Source organism: Seriola aureovittata, chromosome 9 (genome assembly GCF_021018895.1).
Source record: "Seriola aureovittata isolate HTS-2021-v1 ecotype China chromosome 9, ASM2101889v1, whole genome shotgun sequence".
Lineage (NCBI taxonomy): Eukaryota > Metazoa > Chordata > Actinopteri > Carangiformes > Carangidae > Seriola > Seriola aureovittata.
Window position 1 is genome coordinate 4,261,543 of NC_079372.1, and position 22,307 is coordinate 4,283,849.

The 22,307-nt window shown below is 42.5% G+C and overlaps 2 protein-coding genes across 4 annotated transcripts; both read left to right on the forward strand.

Annotated features, from left to right (window-relative positions):
* The first annotated feature begins 806 nt into the window (after nt 1-806).
* ahcyl1 (adenosylhomocysteinase-like 1) lies at nt 807-18,515 on the forward strand. Of its 3 annotated transcripts, none has more exons than XM_056384660.1 (17): nt 808-1,302; nt 9,786-9,900; nt 10,427-10,570; nt 11,341-11,441; nt 11,544-11,646; nt 12,546-12,640; nt 12,805-12,911; nt 14,327-14,443; nt 14,561-14,624; nt 14,755-14,843; nt 15,034-15,104; nt 15,349-15,443; nt 15,970-16,068; nt 16,395-16,463; nt 16,618-16,696; nt 16,975-17,095; nt 17,208-18,515. In XM_056384660.1, the coding sequence occupies exons 1-17, from the start codon at nt 1,111-1,113 to the stop codon at nt 17,212-17,214; spliced, it is 1,668 nt and encodes a 555-aa protein (XP_056240635.1). In that variant the 5' UTR covers nt 808-1,110; the 3' UTR covers nt 17,215-18,515. The 3 variants fall into 3 exon arrangements, with proteins under 3 accessions (XP_056240636.1, XP_056240635.1, XP_056240637.1); XM_056384662.1 differs by lacking the exon at nt 808-1,302 and adding an exon at nt 6,835-6,988; XM_056384661.1 differs by lacking the exon at nt 17,208-18,515 and having other exon boundaries at nt 807-1,302; nt 16,975-17,099.
* Nucleotides 18,516-18,824: 309 nt separating this feature from the next.
* Nucleotides 18,825-21,642, forward strand: hspa1b (heat shock protein family A (Hsp70) member 1B). The gene is made up of 2 exons (XM_056384659.1): nt 18,825-18,982; nt 19,594-21,642. The coding sequence occupies exon 2, from the start codon at nt 19,616-19,618 to the stop codon at nt 21,530-21,532; it is 1,917 nt and encodes a 638-aa protein (XP_056240634.1). The 5' UTR covers nt 18,825-18,982; nt 19,594-19,615; the 3' UTR covers nt 21,533-21,642.
* The last annotated feature ends 665 nt before the right edge of the window (nt 21,643-22,307 follow it).

The window sequence follows — 22,307 nt, forward strand, 5'->3', positions numbered from 1 at the left end:
ACTTATTCACAATTATCAACATTTGATTGAGAAATCAATTAATTCGTCTGGTTGATCCGTCAGCTAATATCCTCCTCTCCTGGCCACCAGTTGTCTTCAGTGTCTCCCTGCCCATCATCCTCATTACCCATCATCCAAAGAGTTTGTGATGCGCATGGAGGGCTTCTTACCCCTAAACCAGAGGGGGCATCTTCCCCTCAAAAATCAGACTCTCCCTCATATTACAAAAAATATTTTTGATTTTTTGTTCAAACTAATGGATGTGATGGATTTTGACTTATATTACACAAATGGACCAAGTGAAAACAGACAATATTTTACCAGTTTTAGTCACGTGGTGTGTGAGTCTTGGTCTTACTGTACTTTCAGGCACAGGCGAAAATCCTTGGGGGTTGTCCCCGCAATATATATCATAAACCTATGTACATTTTGGTACATACTTTGTACTCAAAGTAGTTGTGAAAATTATAAATGCGAAACAATGTGTTTTTAAGTTTGTAATTATTTCACCCCTCTGCCTCACAGTGGTTTCAATAGTGACATGAAATGTCTCCCATGCTTTCAGGGTATAGGATGTTGCCTGTGAATGAGGTTTCCTTTTTGGATTAAAGGTTTCACAAATCTTAAACAGTGTTTTAAAGAGTCTCTGGCTTCTCTGGGATAATCCAGTCCAGATTTGACCAGTCTAGGTGAAGCGGTTTTTATTTTGGACCTGGTCCAATGTGTCCGCTGAGCGCTTGAAGTTACGTGCCCCTTAACTTTCCCCTTAACTGCTTCCTTAATCGGAAGCTACGAATCAGAAGCCGACTTCAGCGTCGTCAGTGGATGACAGCAGAGCCGCAGGACTGAAACAAGTGTTTGAGCCGCTCTTTGACAAAGTAGCGCGGATAGAGAACAGGTTCATCCCCGCTGGAGTCTGACACCTACTGCTCCGCACCGAGGCCGAGAGGAAGCGCTTCAGCGTCGGCTCTCTCATTTTAAACCACCAAGCTTCAACCAGGAGCGCGAGGAGGCAACAGCTAACGTCAGTCTGAACTCCACTCCGAGCCGGCTTTCTGTTCCTTTATTTATTTATTTCTTTTCTAGCAGTATCGGTATCACCTGGATGCAATGACCGACTCGGGTGTGGACAGCAAGGCGGAGGTTAAACAAGCCACGAAATATGTCAAAGAGACCGAAAACGTCGCGGAGAAATATTCAGCGATGACTGTGAGCAAAAACAGCAGTGATGTGAACATGAACGTCGGGGAGATGCCGTCCGCAGCCTTCACCGCAGTCCCCACTCTGAAATCCGTCAAGAAGGTAAGAGACGTGAACGTGATGCCCGCCATCAGTCACTGCCGCCGGGAAGAGAGGCTGTGTGTGAGAGCTGTGGGCAGGCACATGTCAGGAGCATAAATCCACTCTGGTACGCATTGCAGTGAAGCACTACTGTACAGCATAGGTAATCTGCTGTGTCCATGTATCACTTATTCATTTGCGTTTTCAGCCCAAAGTTAAGCAGAGAGGAAAATGGGGCTTTGGTGCATTGTTAGATGCGATGTTGCAGTAATGTGTAGTGTATGTTGTGGAGCCGTCATCCCACTGAGGGATCACTCCATCCCGAGCCAATCTGCTAAGTGGAAAATCACCTTTACCATTTCAAATAGATTAAGCTGAAGAATCCGAGGAGAAAAGCTTTGCCTCATTGTCTCACATGGTGTGGTGTCTAATCATAGCTCTTACTATGTTATTACTGAGGTAACAACATGTAATTATGAAAAAGGAGCTTTCATGAAGACTGGATTATTGTTAGTCTGTAAAGTCTGCCTCCACAGAGCCTTCCTGTTTATTTAAACCACACTATCATGCCAATATCCTGCAGGCAAGAAACAACGAAGAGCCAGGTTGAGCTCTTAAACCCTGGGCAAAGTGGAGAAATACATGGGCTGACATACCTGAGCTTAGGCAGCGGGTCTGCACTCTAAGTATGAGGTATTTAATGAGGTGTTTGCCTTCTGAAGAATTTCAATCCACCATGAACAGCAGTCACAGAGCTGGGGGGTCTCTGAAGGTTCAGGGTCGTGAAAAATCGAATCTGTAAAAATCAATCATGTCTGTACCAAGTGAACTCATCCTTGTGTGTGTGTGTGTGTGTGTGTGTGTGTGTGTGTGTGTGTGGTGCGTGCCTGCGTGCGTGCCCATTAGGCATCATCATTGTTAGCAATAGGAAGAGCATGATAAAAATGTATTAGCGGCTCAAGGTGCACTTGTGAGAAAAAGCCAGATTTCTTGGCTGTTCTACAACGGCCCAGAACAATCATCACACTGAAAGACTCCCTTGAGGTGGCAGCTCATATCGTTACAGATCCACCACCGTGTGTAACAGCTGGCACCAGGCAGGCAGCGGATAAACATGCAGCACACAGAGCTGAAGGCTTCTTTTTTTGTCTCTCAGAAAGAAAAATCCTCTGACCTTTCTGTCTCCTTCGCTCTGGAGTTCAGGTTTATTGATACGTAAACTGATTAGACTTGTTCTGTGGAGCTGAAGGTGAACACCAAGGCCATGGCCTCAAGGTGACCTTTGACTTGTGACACCTGTGCTTCTTTACTGGTGCACACACACAGGCAGTGTGCACTGATATCAGCTTCACACCATTAAATATTGGTAAGTATATTGACATATTTATTAGCATAAATGTTTCAGAAACATTTTTATGTGTAATTGTTCATTATTTCATTAACCTTAATGTATTGTGTTTATAATTTATAGATATGTATTTCCACTGAGGTCGGCTGTACAGGCATTACTTTTGTATTTGCTATTGATGCAAACTTGATACCAGCTTCACCATGTCAGTATCACCTGGCCTCTACATGACACATTAAATAATGAGTGTTTTTTACTGACACATCAGCTATTCTGCCACTGACTGCTGAACTTTATGAGACTTTTAAAAGTCACAGTAAGCAGTAGTGGTCGCCCCCCCCCTCTGATTCCTCTGAAGAAAATATATGTTGATCAGGATTTTGTTGCTTTTCTTTTGCCTCATTACATAAACTGAGATGTTTGTGCATCTTGGTTCTTGTGATGTTTCCTTGAAAGATTCAGTGTTGAGATGGTGATCATCACACCTCTGTTACACACAGACATGTTCGCCAGCTGGTGTTCACATTAACATGATTGGATGGCCTCATTGAAGCTATGTACAAATCAGCCAAAAGGATTGCAGCAATAAGCCCCGCACAATTAATTGAAATATAACCGAAATCGCAATATGGCCACGTGCAATATCTAAATCGCAGGAGCTATGATGTGTAAAATGTGTCACATTGTTGTTCATTGTTAGCACCATAAGCATTGTGGTGCTACAGAGACGCCTACAAATCCTGTTCTCCAGACGGAAAGGAACATGTTTGTTTGGTACTAGGTCCAAAAAAAAATAAAAAAAACTTTCCAAATGAAATTGCAATCGCAATAATTGTAATATAATTTTTTTTTTTAAACACACAAAAACTGCAGTGTTAGAGAAGGACACTTAATCACAAGCAGACCATCACCATTGTTGGCCATAAGACGCGAAACGAAATATTTGCTAAACATTAATAGAAACTACAGGGGCTGAAATTTAGCTTGAGCTACACCTCCATACAGTAATCCCTCCATCTGTTTCCATGCTTGTCCTCTGTGTAGCATGTAACAATGTTTGTCTGTACGATCACTGTTAAATAAACTAACAAACATACGTCTTAAAAATCACCACAACATCCAGGATGAATGAACATCGACATTTTTTTGACCACAAGAGCTGGACATAATAATGAGAATAATAAAAAAATTCTCTATTTTCCCAGCAGCGGGGTTCACAGACTTCAGAATATTAGCTCGGACCCCCTGTGTGACGAGGCAATAATGTGTGGACTGTGAGCCGCCTCAGGGAGCCTGACTGAAAACATATTGGATGGTAGGATCGAGCGCGGTGCTCATGAAAACAAAGCAGTATGTTATGAATAAATGTGAGAGCCCAGTGTCAAACTGAGCCACCTGTTCGCATGAGGAAAATGAATGAGTAAAAACAAATACTGAAAATGAGTGGAAAATCTAATTAAAAACCGTCACACATGAAAATGAAGAGTTGGACGTCGTGTTGAACTTACGAGGCCTCTGCACTGTCACGTAATCAGCTGAAAGGTGCGCTGAGCAAAAACAATCAATGTTAGGAATTAAATGGAATATGTGAGTGTGAGTGTGTGAGTGAGTGTGTGTGTGGGTGGGTGAGTCAAAGAACGCCACGACTCAGCCTCCTCTCTCTTTGAATCCATCCAGCAGTTACACAATACGCCCCCCCCACCCCCCCCGAGAACAGGACTCACTCACCATGAATTTGTTCATACGTCGTCATGTTTTATCTGATCCCTGTGGACAGTTTCACATAGAATCTCTAAAATATTCATACCCCATATTCTCCTTTATCTCGTCTTGTTTGTCTGCCAACATTATGGCAGAGTTTCATGAAGGTCAAATACAGATTTTCTCCCCACCTGGCAAGTTTAAATTAAAGTGTGGAGACATACGAAAAGGTAAATGATGAGGAAAGCCTTAAAGTAACCCTGAGAGAGATTCAAAAGTCAAACTTCAAGATAATGAATACGGCTGAAAGCATCACATACACTGGACTAATAATCACCGACATTGTCATGTTTTTCTACTAAAACTTATGACATAAGAATAATTTTAAGGTTGTATAAACATATATGCAAAACACAAAACCAAATATGCAAAATATACATGACACATTTTCACTGTGGGTCTTTAAAGATCCCATATGGTGGAAAGTGAGATTTCCATGTCTTTTTTTGAACATAAAGCAGGTCTAAGCAGAAATTGTGATTTAAAACGAGCTTTCAGGATTTCCGTAATTTTGTGATGTCACAGCGCCATGCCCCCACCACAGCCCACCCGCACCCACCGTTCAACCTTTTTGTTGTTGCTTTAACTTCCCCCTTCCTTAACATGCTTATAGAAGGATGGAAATATTAGAGACCAATGGCTAAAGTTTATTTTTGCTGAATTACAGGGACATTTCAGTTTGAATTTGACCGTCTGTTCCACTCATTTCAGCGCTGACTGACCAGAAGCATTTGAATGTATTGATGAGTTTTACCAAGCGACAGTAGATGGCTATGGTAGGCTGTGGTTGGCCTGGCCGTGCGTCACTCAGACAACAGTCAGCCAATCAGAAGAGAGGCTCAGAGAGCAACACAAAACAGCCTGTTCTTGTTAGAGCTCCAGAGAGAAGCATGAAGGAGGAAATGTAAAACTATATTGAGATGGATTTTTAGCTCTTCAAACCACAAATGTATCTTCAAATAAAACAAAATATGGGACCTTAAATCAAACTAGCTTTATCTAGAAATAACACTGAAAAACAGTTTCTTTAAAGTGTTTATTAAAACTCTGCCGTAGTCTACACAAGTGAAGTACTGTGTTTGCCCCACAGTGTGACCCATATTAACATTGGGGGTAAAGTCGCCATAGGCTGAGAAATATAACACATCCATACTGACTAGTTTCATCATCTTCAGGCTGTGTTCTCAGTTGTGCCTGTGGTGTTTAAAAACTAGTTTAACTACAGTATTTGTTCTTAGCGTTCTGTCCTACTTCATATTTACCTTCTCATTTTACACCTTTGGCAACAAAATGATACTGATATTGATATTGTAAATATCAGTGTCACATTCCCGTCTGTTTGATTATGAAGTATGAGGATGTAGGATTTTGCATCACCTCGATTTTCATGTTCTCTGACGACTGGAGTTTATGGCCGTGGGTAGAATTTATAGCTTCTCCTAAAGGTCACGCAGTTCTGGAGGAAGGATTAGCACGCTGTATGTTTTTTTTCACAACACTGTTTAATCCGTCATGCATGTGTTGATCTAAGTAGGCGCCTTTGCAGGAAGCACAGATTGTAGAACTAGACTTGTATGACTACTGCACTTTTTTTGATTTGAGCATTACACTATTGTCAGTGCACAATTTGTATGCAATAATATTCCAGTGTGTCTTTGACTTGTTGAACGTGACCACTGTGAGTAGTCAGTATACAAAGACCTGTGTGGATTAGACTGTCTGAATGATAGCGTCTGAGTGGCGTCTCGGTTAGATGGCGCTGTAGGGCATTAATGGTGTCTGGCTAAGTAGTTGGTGTTGCCTTATGCCAGGCCCACATTGAGCCCTTTGCACTGCCGGCTGACAGTCGCACCACAGCTTAAGTCTGTGACCTGGCCTGCTATCTGGGAGGGAAAGGGTATTTTTAGCTGTAAGATGGGACTGGATGGGCCGCTTATTGATGGAGCAGAAGGCTAATGCAAACAGGGTTTAATTCCTCCCGCCAATCCCCTTTTATTTAGTTGTCCAAATCAGGAATACAGACTGAAAGTAAAAGCTGCACCAAATTTGTTGTTTGTGTGTGTGTGTCTGTGTGTGTGTGAATTTTTATGAACTTGTTTCTTGTTTGTGCATAGGTACATACTGGATTTTTTTCTTTTTAAGCCTTTGCAATTTGTTCCTGCATTTGCTCTCTCAGCACTTAAAAAAAAAAAGCTGCCATAAAATACAACCTACTGACTTTAGCAGCTGGTTGTCAAGGGCAGAACCCGAGAAAATTAGAGAGTTAGAGAGAGAGAGAGAGAGAGAGACAGAGAGAGAGAGAGAGAGAGAGAGGCTCAGTTGGAATCAACCTCCCCTTTCTCTCCAGGCCTCTCACTCTCTCTCTCTCTCTCTCTCTCTCTCTCTCTCTCTCTCTCTCTCCCTCTCCAGGTTGGCCATTAGAAATCAGAATAATAGGTGGGAACCTCCCCCCGGCTCTGCCTGGGAGTGTTCTGGGATAATAGCATCAGGGACACCTAGTACCATCACACAGAGGACATACAGGCACAGGGAAGTAGGCTGGAAAACTGGAGAGATCAGGCAGCCATGGCACACAAACATGGGCACGGGAGAGAAAGGGTGAGTCGCCACTAATGCATCACAGAGAACTCATCCTGCACAGTTAAAGATACTGCAGATCTCACACACAGATGTGCCGGAGTTACTTTTGGCGTGTTACAAGTTTTCTGTCTTCTGTTTGCACTTATGTAGAGTGAGTTCTTTGTCTTTCACAGTTTGTAACAGAAATGTTCTGCAGAAATGCAGGTAGAAGTCCAGTCTTCTCCTCCAGTGGTCAAGTTTATTCTCGCAGCTCACCTGACTGTGATAGTTCATTGTGTAGGCGTAGCAAAAACAGAATGCCGCCTTAAGTAACACTGAGCAATTCATTATTAATTAACCTCTTGTTTTCCTTAAAATTCCTCTCTGATTGTGCCGTCCATCAACTGAGGAAGAACAATGCAAAACTTGTGCTGAATCCTCAGGTGTCCAAACTGATGCAAAGCAAAGCTAAAAGTGCTATTTTGCAAGTGTATGAGATCGAGTGCACTCCAAATTGTGAAAGTAGAGACATGCAGAGATCTCCTCAGTTCACACTGTCTCACAAGCTTCTTGAGTTTCTTTTTACTGACACAGTAGATGGTTGAAGCCCAGGTGTCACAGCCCATGGAAAGAGGGACTCAAGATATAAACACTGAATAAGTGAAGAAGTTACTGCTGTTTGAGCATTTCAGCCATAGGTTCTTTTATTTTGAATGGATTGAAGTCATGGCAGTAACTTTTACTACTATGAAGAAGTACAGTTGTGTTCAGGTCAACTTCTTTAGCGATCATACATTTTTGTATCTGCTAACGTTTGAGTGGTAAATACCAGGTAACTAACTTGTGCATACCAGTTTCACTCAGCTGTGAGCTCACACTCAGAAAAACATCCTCTCTGCAGCATTGTGTTTGACAGTAGAAATAACTCCTTTAAATGTAGTACTGCTTTAATGTCTTCCATATGTGCAGTGCACATCACACTCAAATGTTACCCAACTCACTGTTGTTAGTCTGGCATTCATGTGTTCCCGGATTTATCATCTGTGTGTTGTGTCAACTCTGCAGGCCTGCACGTTAGTGTTTAGTCCAAACACATTCTATGGACATATAAAATAAGAGAACAAGGAAATCCTGCCGCATTGTCACAATGAATGGAGATCTGAAAGGACGTCAACATGAATGTTTAAGGAAGAGAACAACACCCATCTAGACATTGAAGGATAGTACAGAGTGAAGGTCCTTACTGCTGAGAGTTGTGTGTAATGTCATTCTAACACTACATTTAAAAGAAAGATTTTCTGTCAGTGTGAGAAACATTAAGCAGGCCTTTGCATGGTTTTCACCGGTTTTATAATCATCCCAGAAAAAGCACATGTAAACTGTCAATTTCTGTCAACATTACAAAAACATACTCTGCAACAATATCACTTAACAGCGTCAACAACAGGTGAACAAAGAGATGAAGGAGGCCTGCCTGCATTAAAAAGAAGCATGTTGAGAGTCCACCGCTCTTGACCGCCAGACATTATACGATGTTGTGACGTTATACAATGTTGTGAGGAATACAAGACGCACAACATCAAATGGTGAGCTTGGATTTGATCCAACACACTTGCCGCTAAGCCACCGAAGACACCTGCAGGTTTTCTCGGAAAGGCGGACTGAGAGAGCGGCCAGCAGATCTCTCTCTCTGTGCAACGCCTCATCGGGCTCTTTGCAACGTCCAGGTACCATAGGTTTTTAGCATTGGTTCTGTAATATTAATACTCCAACCTCTGGGACATCATAGGGTTCGGACTTGCTATCCACCTGCAGACGTCCTATTTCAGTAAAATACTGAATAATGAGCTGTGAGCCTGTCCAGAAACAGCTGTTTTCTTACAGTCCCATGTATTCACAGGGTGTAAGTAAAATAGGACTTACAGCTTCACCCACCTGGGCTTCTGCGTATGCAAAGATACTGTAAATCATTTCTGCACCCAGAGTGAGACTGTTTCTGACTTCTCTATGTCTGTCAGGATCGGTGTAGTCAAACCGCTCTGCTGAACTTTAACTAGTGACTCTCCACTGTCCTAACTGACCCAGATTACTCAAGGACCTGTGGGTTACGTCTCCCTGCTGCTTCTAATGTTGACAGCTGACTGTTGTCTGCTGCTGCTGCTGCTGCCAGATTGTTACAGTTTCAGGGCGTTAAAATGACACTTAGTGGATTTGTCAGCTCCTAATTCTAATTGTAGCCTGCCAAGCCCTGAATAGAGCCAAACTCACACTAGGCACCAGCTTTTATTTAGTAGCTGAATGATACGAGTTTTAAAAAAATTGGATCAAAGTCTGGTTGTAACCCCAAACACTGGATTGTTGAGACTCTTCTGTCAAAGGCTAGTCCAGAAAATAACCAGGCAAGCTGTGTGCTGATCCACTTTATGTGTTTCCAGGTCTTTGATCTTAGGCCCTTTGAAGGGTTTGGTTTGACACGATGAACCACACCAACAACTGAAGCCTGTGTATTTGAACAAAGCATAAATCACAGAGCAGCAGAGAGCATCTAAAAATAAGCATCAGCTCCCCTCCTCCTGATCCACCTGTGATTTACTGCAACAGACTCAGGTGATTTACCTTTGATAGGGCAGTTTTAGTGGCTGAAACAGCAAAAAGAGCTCAAATATATAACAGGAGAGTGTCGACACATTACCCGCACCATATAACCGGGAGTGTATCGCTGTGTATGTGTGATGATGATGATGTTACGTTTTTGTTCCTCTCTCCCCTGACGCAGCGCACGTTTCTCAGCATGTTGTGTTTACGTCGTGCACCATTTTGTCCTGATTGTCTCCAGATCCAGTTCGCAAACACAGAGGACAAGCAGGAATTCACTAAGTACCCCACCAAGGCAGGCCGCCGCTCTCTCTCTCGCTCCATCTCGCAGTCGTCCACAGACAGCTACAGCTCAGGTACTGCACACCTGAAACGTTCATTCTACCTCCATGACATGTTTTTTTTTGGGGGGGGGTTGTTGCTTCATACTTTTATTGTGATAGTAATAGTGAGAGAGAGACAGGGGGGGATGACATGCAACAAAGGGCCGTGGGTCAGACTCGAACCCACGGCTGCTACAGTTAGGACTAAGCTCTACCAGGTGAGCCACCGAGGCTCCTCCCATGAGGTGTTTAGTCAGTTTGACAAACTCCCTGATGTATTTAATGTATTTGGAGAGAAGTATGTACTCCCACCTATAAATGCAGCACATTTGCATAAGAGTACACACACACATATATATATATATATATACATACAGTATATATATATAATATACACACACGAGCAGAGGAGAGTTCACAATAAACACACACATTATGTACAAGGACGCATACACACGAGCTCCGCCTTCCACACAATGGATTTGAAGTATATGTTTCATAATTGGCTCTATTGTATGCTTTTCCACAATAGTGACCTTTTGTGTTCTCCGTTTCCCAGCTGCGTCCTACACCGACAGCTCCGATGATGAAACCTCCCCGCGGGATAAAGCCCAGGTCAACACCCACGGCAGCAGCGACTTCTGCGTGAAGAACATCAAGCAGGCTGAATTTGGCCGTCGAGAAATAGAGATCGCAGAGCAAGGTATATCTGACCTCAGGGGCACGTCGCCGGCGTTTCAGAGATTATGGACAATTTTCCGTTTGGAGACAGAAAATGGATCCGTTGATGATTCAGTCATTGCACTTTGATCACAGTGGGTTTGAGCTGAGCCTGGATTTGTGGCGTTTGGTCTCTTATGGAGTCACTTCTCCTGCACAGAGGCAGTCGTGAACACGCTGTATCAACCATTTATGCAGAGAGAGCTTTGAGCTACCTGTTGTGACTTTGTTCCCAGATACGTATCACATGGCATCTGTTCTGCTGCTTAGACACTATTTGATAAAGGTCCTCTCCCTCCTGATTTCAAAACAGTTTATGACCCAAGGCTGGGGCAGTGTCAATATTATTCTGGAAACATGATCGGAGTTCTTTCTCTCGGCTCTATTCGTCACTGGTTACTTATTTTCTTCCTTTGATACATCCTCTCCCATCTTGAGCGTTTGTTTTTTTTATGTAGTCCCTCCTCTGTCGTCCGTCTCTCTGGTTGTTTACATTGCCCATGTTAGTGATAAGTAGGCGTGAGTGCTTGTCAAGTGTTCTTCAGGCTTTAAGCCTGGCCAGCAACAGCTGTTGCTGGCGTTGTTGTTCAATCAGTCTCCATTTTAAAGCCATTTACTGCACATCCACCGCGTGGAAAGGGCTTATTTTTGTATTCAGAAGCGTCCATCCTTTTTCTCTCTCCCAAAACAGAACCTGACCTTTTATGTCCTTTCAGCTTTCCCTTAACTTGTGCTCAATCTGTTCCTCCCCAGACATGTCTGCCCTGATCTCCTTGAGGAAGAGAGCCCAGGGGGAGAAGCCACTAGCTGGGGCCAAGATCGTAGGCTGTACCCACATCACTGCGCAGACAGCAGTACGTCCTCTCGTCCTGTCCACTGCAGATGTTTGATACGTCCTTCTCTTCTTTATCACTGCTGCCTGTTCATGTGACTGTATATTCCATGGTTCCTCTTAGGTCCTGATTGAGACCCTGGTAGCCCTCGGGGCTCAGTGTCGCTGGACTGCCTGTAACATCTACTCCACTCAGAACGAGGTGGCTGCTGCTCTGGCTGAAACGGGTAAGATCTTCTCCTCTCCACGGTCAGCAGCTTCTAAACAGCTTGTACCATGGGAACAAGAGGAGCTCATCACCAATATCAAGTATTATCAAGTTTTAAAAAATACAAAGAGAAATACCGGGTGCTCTCCGTTCTGCCGTTGTGAGTCCAGGTGAATGCAAGGTGCTCTTGAAGTTGAAATGTAGACACGAGGAAGCTGCTGGGCTAATGTCAGGCACACTCGCACAGAGCTAAGGATGTCCATGATAGCCTTTATTTTGTTAGAGCACATCAGAGTAAAATGTCCAAAAGAAAGATCCCAAAAAGGGAGTAAAATGCAGCCCGGTTTCAACCACTACAGGGTCTTCCTCAGGGCGTGGTTGGAAAGGGAAGTAAACTGGTCGACGATTTACTCCCTTTTTGGGATCTTTGTTTTGGACATATGCCCTGACAAAATAAAGGCATTTTGATTATATCTTTGGCGCTGTGCGAGTTTGTTAGTCCAGCAACTTCCTTGTATTATCAAGTTTTGTGTGGTTTGTGGGTTGAAATTATACATAAAATGTATCTATTTCTGAAAATTAAAAATCCTTTGTATTAGTTGAACTTGGCAGATAACATGATGGTTTTCACTTGCTAAAAATAAACTAATTATAGTCAATACATCAACCATAATGGATGTGTACAATACCAAAAAGAGTGGTGATGCATGTATTTCTGATATTGTTTTAAATACGTTGTGTAAGAGTAAAGTTGAGCATGAACCCATGAACCCTTGAAACTGAAGAGCAACCAGTTAGCACATGTTCTTTCACTGTGTAATGCTGTCTTAATGGATCTGTTGCTTGTGCAGCTGGCCTGTCCTCTGCTGCCTGTCTCTGCCATTAGGTGTGTGTGTGTGTGTGTTTTGCTTCCTGCAGGAGTACCTGTGTTTGCGTGGAAGGGTGAGTCAGAGGATGACTTCTGGTGGTGCATCGATCGCTGTGTCAACACTGAGGGCTGGCAGGCCAATATGGTATCAATCTGACAACCCCATGATAAATTGAACACCAGTCTCAGTCTGTCTCTCCTCGGTCTCTGCTATCCCCGGGCTCTACCCTGCTAGCAGAGACTGTGGGGGGGGTTTAATGTGAAGGTCATCCATCACGCGGTTCACTGATGCAGATTTCTTTCTCTTAGATCCTGGATGATGGTGGAGACTTGACCCACTGGGTGTACAAGAAGTATCCCAGCGTCTTCAAGAAAGTCCGGGGCATCGTGGAGGAGAGTGTCACTGGGGTGCACAGGTGAGATGGGGCTTCGATTTGATGAGTTTGGGGGATTTTTGCTCTGAGCCGACGAGATAGTCTCCCCAAGGAAGTGTTGAAATTTTTAAACATAAACTCACAACGTACCTCTTCAGCCTGGCTTTTCATTAAATATGGTTGTTAGTCATTAGTCACTTTATTTTATTCACTTATTTCATTGTAATGATGATCTAAATTGTATTTTATTCTATTTTGCCTGTTCTTTTATCATTGTATTTCATTCTGTTTCATCTGCTCTTTTATTATTACTTTTCTCTTTTTTGTTTGCTAATGTTATTGTAGCTTTTTAAATCCATTTTATTGTATCTCATTGTCAGCTCTTTCTTACCTGATTTGTCCCTTTCTTTTTAGCTGAAGCACTTTGAACTGTACTCACATGTATGAAAAGTGCTATACAAATAAAGTTTGATTGATTGATTTTATAAATGACGTGGGAAGTGAAGAAAAACAGTTTCTAGTACAACCAGTGCGTCCTTTTTGGCCATTTACAGTATGATGTTGATGAGTAAAATGTGGATGGTTGACAAAGCTCTGACTCCTTGGCAGGAAATGTCAACATTTTCACATCTGTTCCACAGCTCGTGACAGCCCATAATGGACAACGAATGAGAAAGACTGGCAGTATTTTTTGAGTTATTGATATTGATCAGACTCCTGAAATCATATTATGGCCATTCTGTGCTGTGTGATACTAAAACCACTTGCCTTCACCACCAAATACAAAATGATGTCAACATGAAGTGTATAAGGATGTAAGATTTAAAGCAAGTGTTTATCAATGCAAACAAAGTTGTATACAATATATCCACATGATTTATTTAGCAGCTTTCGTGATGCACTTGACTTTGGGCAACAGATGATTTGACCTCTTCAGATCACAAGACAATTTTTTTAATAGCTAATAAAAAGGCTAATAAAAGAGATACAGATATTAAAACCCAGTGTTGTAAGCGCTGTTTTTAACAGATAGTAAACTGCTTTTAAAATCCTTTTCCATGAGGTCTTTACATTAGAGAATAGATGGAGTTGAGCTGGAGGCAAACCATACTCCCAATAAAAGCGGTTACTAATGAATAATATAAACTGTGTCAGCACAAACCGTATCAAAGGCAGATATATAAACCATATTATTTTTAATACACGCTGACTCTAGATTGAAAAAGGTCAGCGGCCTGATTAGGCTGGAGCCGATTTGAGAAACATGACAGAGCTCGACCGCAGCCCACAGCAGCTGTGCATGTACAACCCTCACTGGAATCAATTATCCAGGCGCTCCGGAAAGTGTAAGGTCACGGAGGATAGCAGCTCAGTCTGTGTGTTGATATGTGTGTGTCTGTGTGTGTGTCTGTGTGTGTGTGTGTGGGTGAAACATCTTTCTTCATGTGTCCTCTCAGATTGTACCAGTTGTCTAAGGCTGGCAAGCTGTGCGTCCCTGCCATGAATGTGAACGACTCGGTCACCAAGCAGAAATTCGACAACCTTTACTGCTGCCGTGAATCTATCCTGGATGGGTGAGGAGAATGAATCGTCCAGAAAGCTCCACACTGTCTGGTTTTATAGTGTGAAGACTTGCTGTGTTTGAAGCATGAAGATGGGTTAAAGTGTGTTATTTTGCTTGTATCTGCCAGCTTGAAGAGGACCACAGATATAATGTTTGGAGGCAAACAAGTCGTTGTGTGTGGTTATGGAGAGGTGAATCGTTCTTTGATTTAAAAAAAATCTTACTTTAGATGGAATGACTGGATTTTCACTGGTGCAGCAGACTCTTTTTGCACATTGTATATCTGTGTTTACAACTACTGCACTGTCCTGTGGTGTGTAGGTGGGGAAAGGCTGCTGCACTGCTCTTAAAGCCCTCGGAGCCATTGTGTGCATCACTGAGATTGACCCCATCTGTGCCCTGCAGGCATGGTGAGTCACAAACCCATTACCAGTCAGCACCGCTCCATCACTGGATGTGCTCCGCTTTGTCTCTGTGTTGTGCATCAGATTAACTGTGATGCTAAAAGAAAAATGTGTTATGCTAATTCGTTTTAAGTTGCTTTCACTGTGTTTTGTGCAGCCGAAACTAATCAAAACGTCTGTATGTGTTTCCGCACAGCATGGACGGTTTCCGAGTGGTCAAGCTGAGTGAGGTCATTCGGCAGATGGACGTGGTGATAACTTGCACTGGTACTCTGCCTCATGCAGTGACGTCCATTACTTCTGCTTTGATAGTCACAATGTTTCCAGCCCACAAATGCACATTTCATTTCAATATCGCAGCTGAGCTCTCTGCGTCAAAACCAGCCTTTTCATTTAAATGCTAAAATGATTTTTGGGTCTGTGTGCTAGTTCATTGACAGTCAAACAAGTCATGATCCCACTTATATGTCTTACTCCCTCTTCAATCACTGTTCTTTTTCTTTTAATACAGGCAACAAGAACGTCGTCACCAGAGAACAGCTTGACCGAATGAAGAACGGCTGCATCGTCTGCAATATGGGACACTCCAATACTGAGATAGATGTGGTAATATGTCTATGTAGCTCTGTGTGGGTGAGCGTTTTGAATATATGTGTCAGGGCAATTTCTATTTAAATTTCCAACTCTGCACACACACTGAGGCGCAGGCCAGAGGGAGCTTCAATGAAAGTCCAACAGAAGTAAAACAAGTCGCACAACTTTGTTCTTCACACATTCAACCCTCAGAAAATACGTTTCCAACTCTTCTAAAAAAAACAAAAAACAAACATGTTCTTTAAGTCTAAATATGGCCCAGTAGACTTTTCCAAAATGGCTTCATATCCTATTCCTTATTTAACCTTGTCTGGCTTTAAATCCAGAATATCTTCCTCTTAAGGAACTGGACTGACTCATGGTGGGATGATTCATGCAACGTCTTTTATGTTCTTTGTCTGAGTTCTCTTGATGTTTTTCCTTCTCCACACTGACATGTAAATATATAAATGACCACATTTGTGTTGCACAAAGTCAGACCTCTCACCTTGATACTTTTACCTGCGGCTGTAGGACTGAGTGTCTTTCATGTCTTCAGGCGAGTCTGCGCAGCCCTGAGCTGACCTGGGAGAGGGTTCGCTCTCAGGTTGACCACATCATCTGGCCAGATGGAAAGAGGGTGGTCCTGCTGGCAGAGGTAATGCCCCTCCTACATACCTTAAAACCTTAAAATTATCACTGATAAACTTGAACCAACCATCAAAACTCTTTGCGTTTTAACTCTAACAACATCTTGCATTTACATCAGGCTCAGAAGCATTTTACCATTGTGAAATATTCTGGTGATGTAATATTATAATAGAAATTGCCATGGTAACTGCGGGTCATCTAGCATGTGGGATAAAATCCTCAGTTTAGGGCTCTCAGCCAATTCGCTCTGTGGTTCAAACGACATGTTACCTTAAACTTTGACCTGTTGTTTTTGTTCAGTGCAGTTCATACTTGCTCTCTATTAATTCTCAGGGTCGCCTCTTAAACCTGAGCTGCTCCACTGTGCCTACGTTCGTGTTGTCCATCACTGCTACAACTCAGGTTGGTAGTTTTGTCAGATGCTTGGACTTTAGCTGCAGCTGAAGGAAGAAGTTTTCCTTCTCACCACCACCACCCTGCTATTCTGCAGTAACATGTAGTTTCCTGTTGGCCTCAGTGAGTCTTACAGCCAGTGTGTGGTCTGTGTTATTTGTAGGCTCTGGCTCTGATCGAGTTGTTCAATGCCCCAGAGGGACGTTATAAACAGGATGTGTATCTCCTGCCTAAGAAGATGGGTAAGAACTGACTCTGTTTACACAGAAACTATTCTTTAACTGTAGCACATGACTTTAGCTTGAGCACATGAACCATGATATAAATGTGTTGAAAAGAAGCAGTTTTAGGTTATATACTATAAACATTTAGAACTAGTTCACCTATAAGTTGCTCATTGACGCCACCCTGTGACTCGACCATAAAATGACACGATACAGCAGATTGAAGAAGTTGTACTTTGTGCTGGAGAACATTTCCATCTAGAAAATATAGACTGCAATCTGTGTCTTTCTGCCAGATGAGTATGTGGCCAGTTTGCACCTACCAAACTTTGATGCCCACCTGACAGAGCTGTCTGATGAGCAGGCCAAGTACATGGGCCTCAACAAGAACGGCCCCTTCAAACCCAATTATTACAGGTAGGTCCTTCGACTTTCACCCTTTTTTATCACCAACTATTCCCCTTTATTTTTTTTTTTTTACCACAATGTGTTAGTGTAATAAATCTACATGTGTACCTTTCGTTCACAGGTATTAATGAGAGTGTCTGATGGCGTGGTGTGATCCTCAAAACACAGTTGCCCTGGGATAAACAGAGATATCTATTTTATTTTCTAAATTGCTACAAAAAAGGAGGAATTATTTTACTTATGCTGAATGTAACTTATTAATAGCACTTCAGACATGGTGTTAAATATGACAAATAAGACATGTAGGAAATATAAAATGTATAACCGACTAACATTTTACATGTCTTGTCACGTGTTTAAAAACAAAGCCTGCTTGCATGCTTTCATGTGTATGTTCTTGTTTAGTTGCTCCTGCTTCTGTTACTAGATCACGTAGAGTTATAGATTTGTTTGTTTACCCTATTTACGCACAGTGCCAAATAATGGCCGTAAGAATGGAACAGAAGATAACATTTATGTTTTGTCTGTCATTGGCATTAAGATTTTATTAGTACATTCCATGAGTTTAGGTTGAGCCATAAAAAAAACTCTGTATTACAATGTACATTCTTTTAGAAATGTTTTGTTTTATATGCGTTAAATGATCTCACTGAATGGTATCTGCATACATGCCCTAAAAGGTAACATCCAGTCATCCTTATCATTACAACAAAGCACGGTGATTAATACCACTTGTTATATAAAAAATACAATCCGGTGTTGTTTATTCTAAGAAACTGTAATAGAGTGCAAATGGCTGGAGTTCATTTTAAATTCCTGACTGGCGGTGTTGGCATGCAGCGCTCACCGTAAAATGATCTTGAAGCGCCCAGAGCTTCTCCTCAACAGCTGCGAAGCAAAGAGATGTTTAATGTGCTAATAACAGATTAGGATGTTATGTTAAAGATAACAGGCTGTATGCGTTCCTAAAAAAGGAAGTGAGGAAAAGTTGTGGAGAAGGGGCCAGAAAAACATTTTCAAACTGCTGTTTCATTTCATACCAAGTTTCCATTTGCTCACTCAAATTTCAGCTGCGATCCCTCTCACTGAAGAGTGTTTTGACTGGATAATACCTTTAAGGCCATGCTATGAATGTGCCTTTTAAATCATTTACAATAAGCAAATATCAGCACTGACCTTAATTAAATGAACATTCCTCTTTTGTAAAACCACAGCCACTGTGGTACATTTAATGTCTTCCTTCCACTGCTTCTGGTATTAAGTGTAACTCTACTGAATGAGCTATATCTTGTGAGAAATCTTAGACTTTATGTTTGCCATATTATTGTCACTGTCTTAATTTGATCAAAATGCACAAGTGTATACTATGTATGTAAAAGAATGCATTAAATCAGCAATAAAGCAAAGTCCTTTTAACAGAGAAAAGTAACTCTCAACATGTCAAACTGGGTTTGTACCAAGAAAATGAGAGAGAATGAAAAAGAGGACGTGTCAAGTGAACATTTGAAGTAGTTGCATCCATTATTATGGTGATAAAGTTGGTAACACTTCAACATGTCACCCTGAAGGAGCCTTATTGCTGCATTCTCTACATCGTGTTCCCTCACAGTCAGCCCTTCTGGCTGAGGGTCAAACTACTGTCCCACTCTGGAATATTCACCGGCTCTCTCGCACCAGGCCAGCTGCATTAGTTGCTAATATTAACAGTTGAGTCACTGAGTTTGGAGGAGGGGATTGGGAGGCTGGGAGTGTTCTGGAAACCCGGTTATAACTATATAAGCAATGGGTCTGGCATTAGTTTCAGAAAAGCGACACAGAGACAAAGGCTGACACAAGGGAAAGGACTCTGCTGAGATCCTTCGACTTCTCTGAGCAACAAAACGCTTATCAGTGAAAGTAAGTAGCAACTGATCAGATTTTAGATTTATGTGTTAAACAGCTTTGAACGGAAGCATTACTGCAAGCTTCTTAATGTTATGACGTATCTGATGGTGTGGGGTGCATCCTCAGGCTTTAATGTAATCTTTAACTTAGTACTAATGCATCAATTCTGCTTTACATTATGTCTTTGTTAATGGTGATATGAAGTTAATTTCAAATTCTATTAACTAAACAGTTGAATTTGAGTATTTGATCATTTAAAATTACTTAAAGTTTGTGGTTTTCTTTTTCATTTTCAAAATAGAAAACAATTCTAATTCACAGAATACATAAATTAAAATGATAAGGTTTATAATTCGGAGAAAATATATGTTACATTTATATTTTTGTCGTGGAGCAGATACCTTAATAAATAATAAATAAATAAAACCTTAATAATAAGGTTTTTAAGTCAGCGTTTCCTTACTTTTAACCACACCTTTGACATAGTATCTCTGCCTGATAATTAGATAAAAACGAAACATCAACATTACCGACATCAATAATCTAGTAATTCTGAATGATTTCAGTGGTGTGATTAGTGTAGCATAAAAAAATTACATGTGATCTCTCCATAATTTTTCTAGGAACTTTAAAGAACCGAGCAAGATGTCCTCAGCTAAGGGAATATCCATTGGCATCGATCTGGGCACCACCTATTCCTGCGTTGGGATTTTCCAGCATGGCAAAGTGGAGATCATTGCCAACGACCAGGGCAACAGGACCACTCCCAGCTATGTGGCCTTTACTGACACAGAGAGGCTCATTGGAGATGCTGCCAAGAACCAGGTCGCCATGAACCCCACCAACACAGTCTTTGATGCCAAACGACTCATCGGTAGAAAGTTTAACGACGCCATTGTCCAATCTGACATGAAACTCTGGCCTTTCAAGGTGATCAACGATAACGGAAAGCCCAAAGTTCAGGTGGAGTATAAAGGTGAGACCAAGGCCTTCTACCCAGAGGAAATCTCGTCCATGGTGTTGGTTAAAATGAAGGAGATAGCCGAGGCCTATCTGGGACAGAAGGTGTCAAATGCAGTCATCACAGTGCCAGCTTATTTCAATGACTCTCAGAGGCAAGCCACCAAGGACGCAGGAGTAATCTCTGGACTGAATGTTTTGAGGATCATCAACGAGCCCACAGCAGCAGCCATCGCCTATGGCCTGGACAAAGGTAAAAGAGGTGAGCGCAACGTGCTCATCTTTGATCTCGGTGGAGGCACCTTCGACGTGTCCATCCTGACCATTGAGGATGGCATCTTTGAGGTAAAATCCACTGCAGGAGACACACACCTTGGTGGGGAGGACTTTGACAACCGGATGGTCAACCACTTTGTAGAGGAATTTAAAAGAAAGCACAAGAAGGACATCAGCCAAAACAAGAGAGCGGTGAGGAGACTGCGGACGGCTTGTGAGAGAGCAAAGAGGACCCTGTCCTCCAGCACCCAGGCTAGCATTGAGATCGACTCTCTGTTCGAGGGCATCGACTTCTACACCTCCATCACAAGGGCACGCTTTGAGGAGCTCAACTCAGAGCTCTTCAGGGGAACACTGGAGCCAGTTGAGAAAGCCCTTCAAGATGCCAAGCTGGATAAGTCCAAGATCCATGAAATCGTCCTGGTTGGTGGCTCCACAAGAATTCCCAAAATCCAGAAGCTATTGCAGGATTTCTTTAATGGCAGAGAACTGAACAAGAGCATCAACCCAGATGAAGCTGTGGCCTACGGTGCAGCAGTCCAGGCTGCTATCCTCATGGGCGACACCTCGGAGAACGTCCAAGATCTGCTGCTGCTGGACGTGGCTCCCTTGTCTCTGGGCATTGAGACTGCAGGTGGAGTTATGACGCCGCTAATCAAACGCAACACCACCATCCCCTCCAAGCAGACCCAGATCTTCTCCACATACTCAGATAACCAGCCAGGTGTGCTGATTCAGGTGTATGAGGGCGAGAGAGCCATGACCAAGGACAACAACCTCCTGGGCAAGTTTGAGCTCACAGGTATCCCTCCTGCCCCCCGAGGTGTACCACAGGTCGAGGTAACTTTTGACATTGACGCCAACGGCATTCTGAATGTGTCCGCTGTCGACAAGAGCACCGGCAAAGAAAACAAAATCACCATCACCAATGACAAGGGCCGCCTCAGCAAAGAGGAGATTGATCGGATGGTACAGGATGCTGAAAAGTACAAAGCAGAGGACGACGTGCAGAGGGAGAAGGTTTCAGCAAAGAACTCACTGGAGTCTTATGCCTACCACATGAAGAGCAGTGTCGAGGATGACAGTATGAAAGGAAAGATTAAGGAGGAGGATAAAAAGATGGTCATCGACAAGTGCAACCAAACGATCTCCTGGCTGGAGAACAATCAGCTGGCAGAGAAGGACGAGTACGAGCATCAGCAGAATGAACTGGAGAAGGTGTGCAAGCCGATTGTGACAAAGATGTACCAGGGAGCAGCACCAGGAGGCAGCGGCGGCCAGGCAGGAGGCAACTCTCAGGGCCCCACTATTGAGGAAGTAGATTAAAACCATGGATGTCAGTATGTTGTTTACAGAAATGCTTTTGCCTTATTGTTTGGTACCACAAATGTTGTAATTTCACTGTTTTCTGTCTTAATAAAAGTTCTTTAAAGAGACAGGCTAATGAATGTTTTGAGATGTCAGGTGATTTGAAGCTACAAGAAAATAAAAATCAATGACTGATAAGTGGCTTGTGGTCACTTAATTCTTGAGATGCTCTAATGATAATTGGTATAAAAAAAAAAGAGAAAAGGGCCAGGCTACCCGATAGGGCCCCAGACCCCAAAACATGCACCACTATTTAATAAACATCAAGTGAAATGATGAGCATCTTAATGGGCCCTGCCTATCTTCCCTTTCACTTCTGTAATGATCTTAAATGGACACACATCAAACCTGGGGCTACATGGTTTTTCATCACACTTGGTGTAGAACACACAGAGTCGGGCAAAGAGGAGGCATTAAGGGGCAACAGATCATTTTTACTCTAGTGCCCATAGTGGGTTAATCCAGCCATGCTTTTCCCTGATCTTCCTGATCTTATACCTGATCACCACAGTCTCAGGTATTATCCTATTGGAGGTGGTGATTTTGTTTATTGGACAGGGTACCGTTAATTCACTGAGTAATGTAACACATGTTTGCTTCAGTAACACTTACTGAAGCTCAGAATCATTTTATTGCTTATTGGACAGAATAAAATCAATTGTTTTCTTTACACAAAGATTCACATGAGAATTTTTTTCTAGTTTGTTTGCTCCACAAAGAAACTATGTTACCC

What these genes read in the sequence shown, in the direction of transcription:
- ahcyl1 (XM_056384660.1), top strand. Translation starts at nt 1,111, where the DNA reads ATGACCGACTCGGGTGTGGACAGCAAGGCGGAGGTTAAACAAGCCACG. An exon ending in CCAATACTGAGATAGATGTG is followed by an intron (nt 15,444 to 15,969) that starts GTAATATGTCTA and finishes TCATGTCTTCAG; the next exon opens with GCGAGTCTGCGCAGCCCTGA. An exon ending in TCTCCTGCCTAAGAAGATGG is followed by an intron (nt 16,697 to 16,974) that starts GTAAGAACTGAC and finishes TCTTTCTGCCAG; the next exon opens with ATGAGTATGTGGCCAGTTTG.
- hspa1b (XM_056384659.1), top strand. Translation starts at nt 19,616, where the DNA reads ATGTCCTCAGCTAAGGGAATATCCATTGGCATCGATCTGGGCACCACC.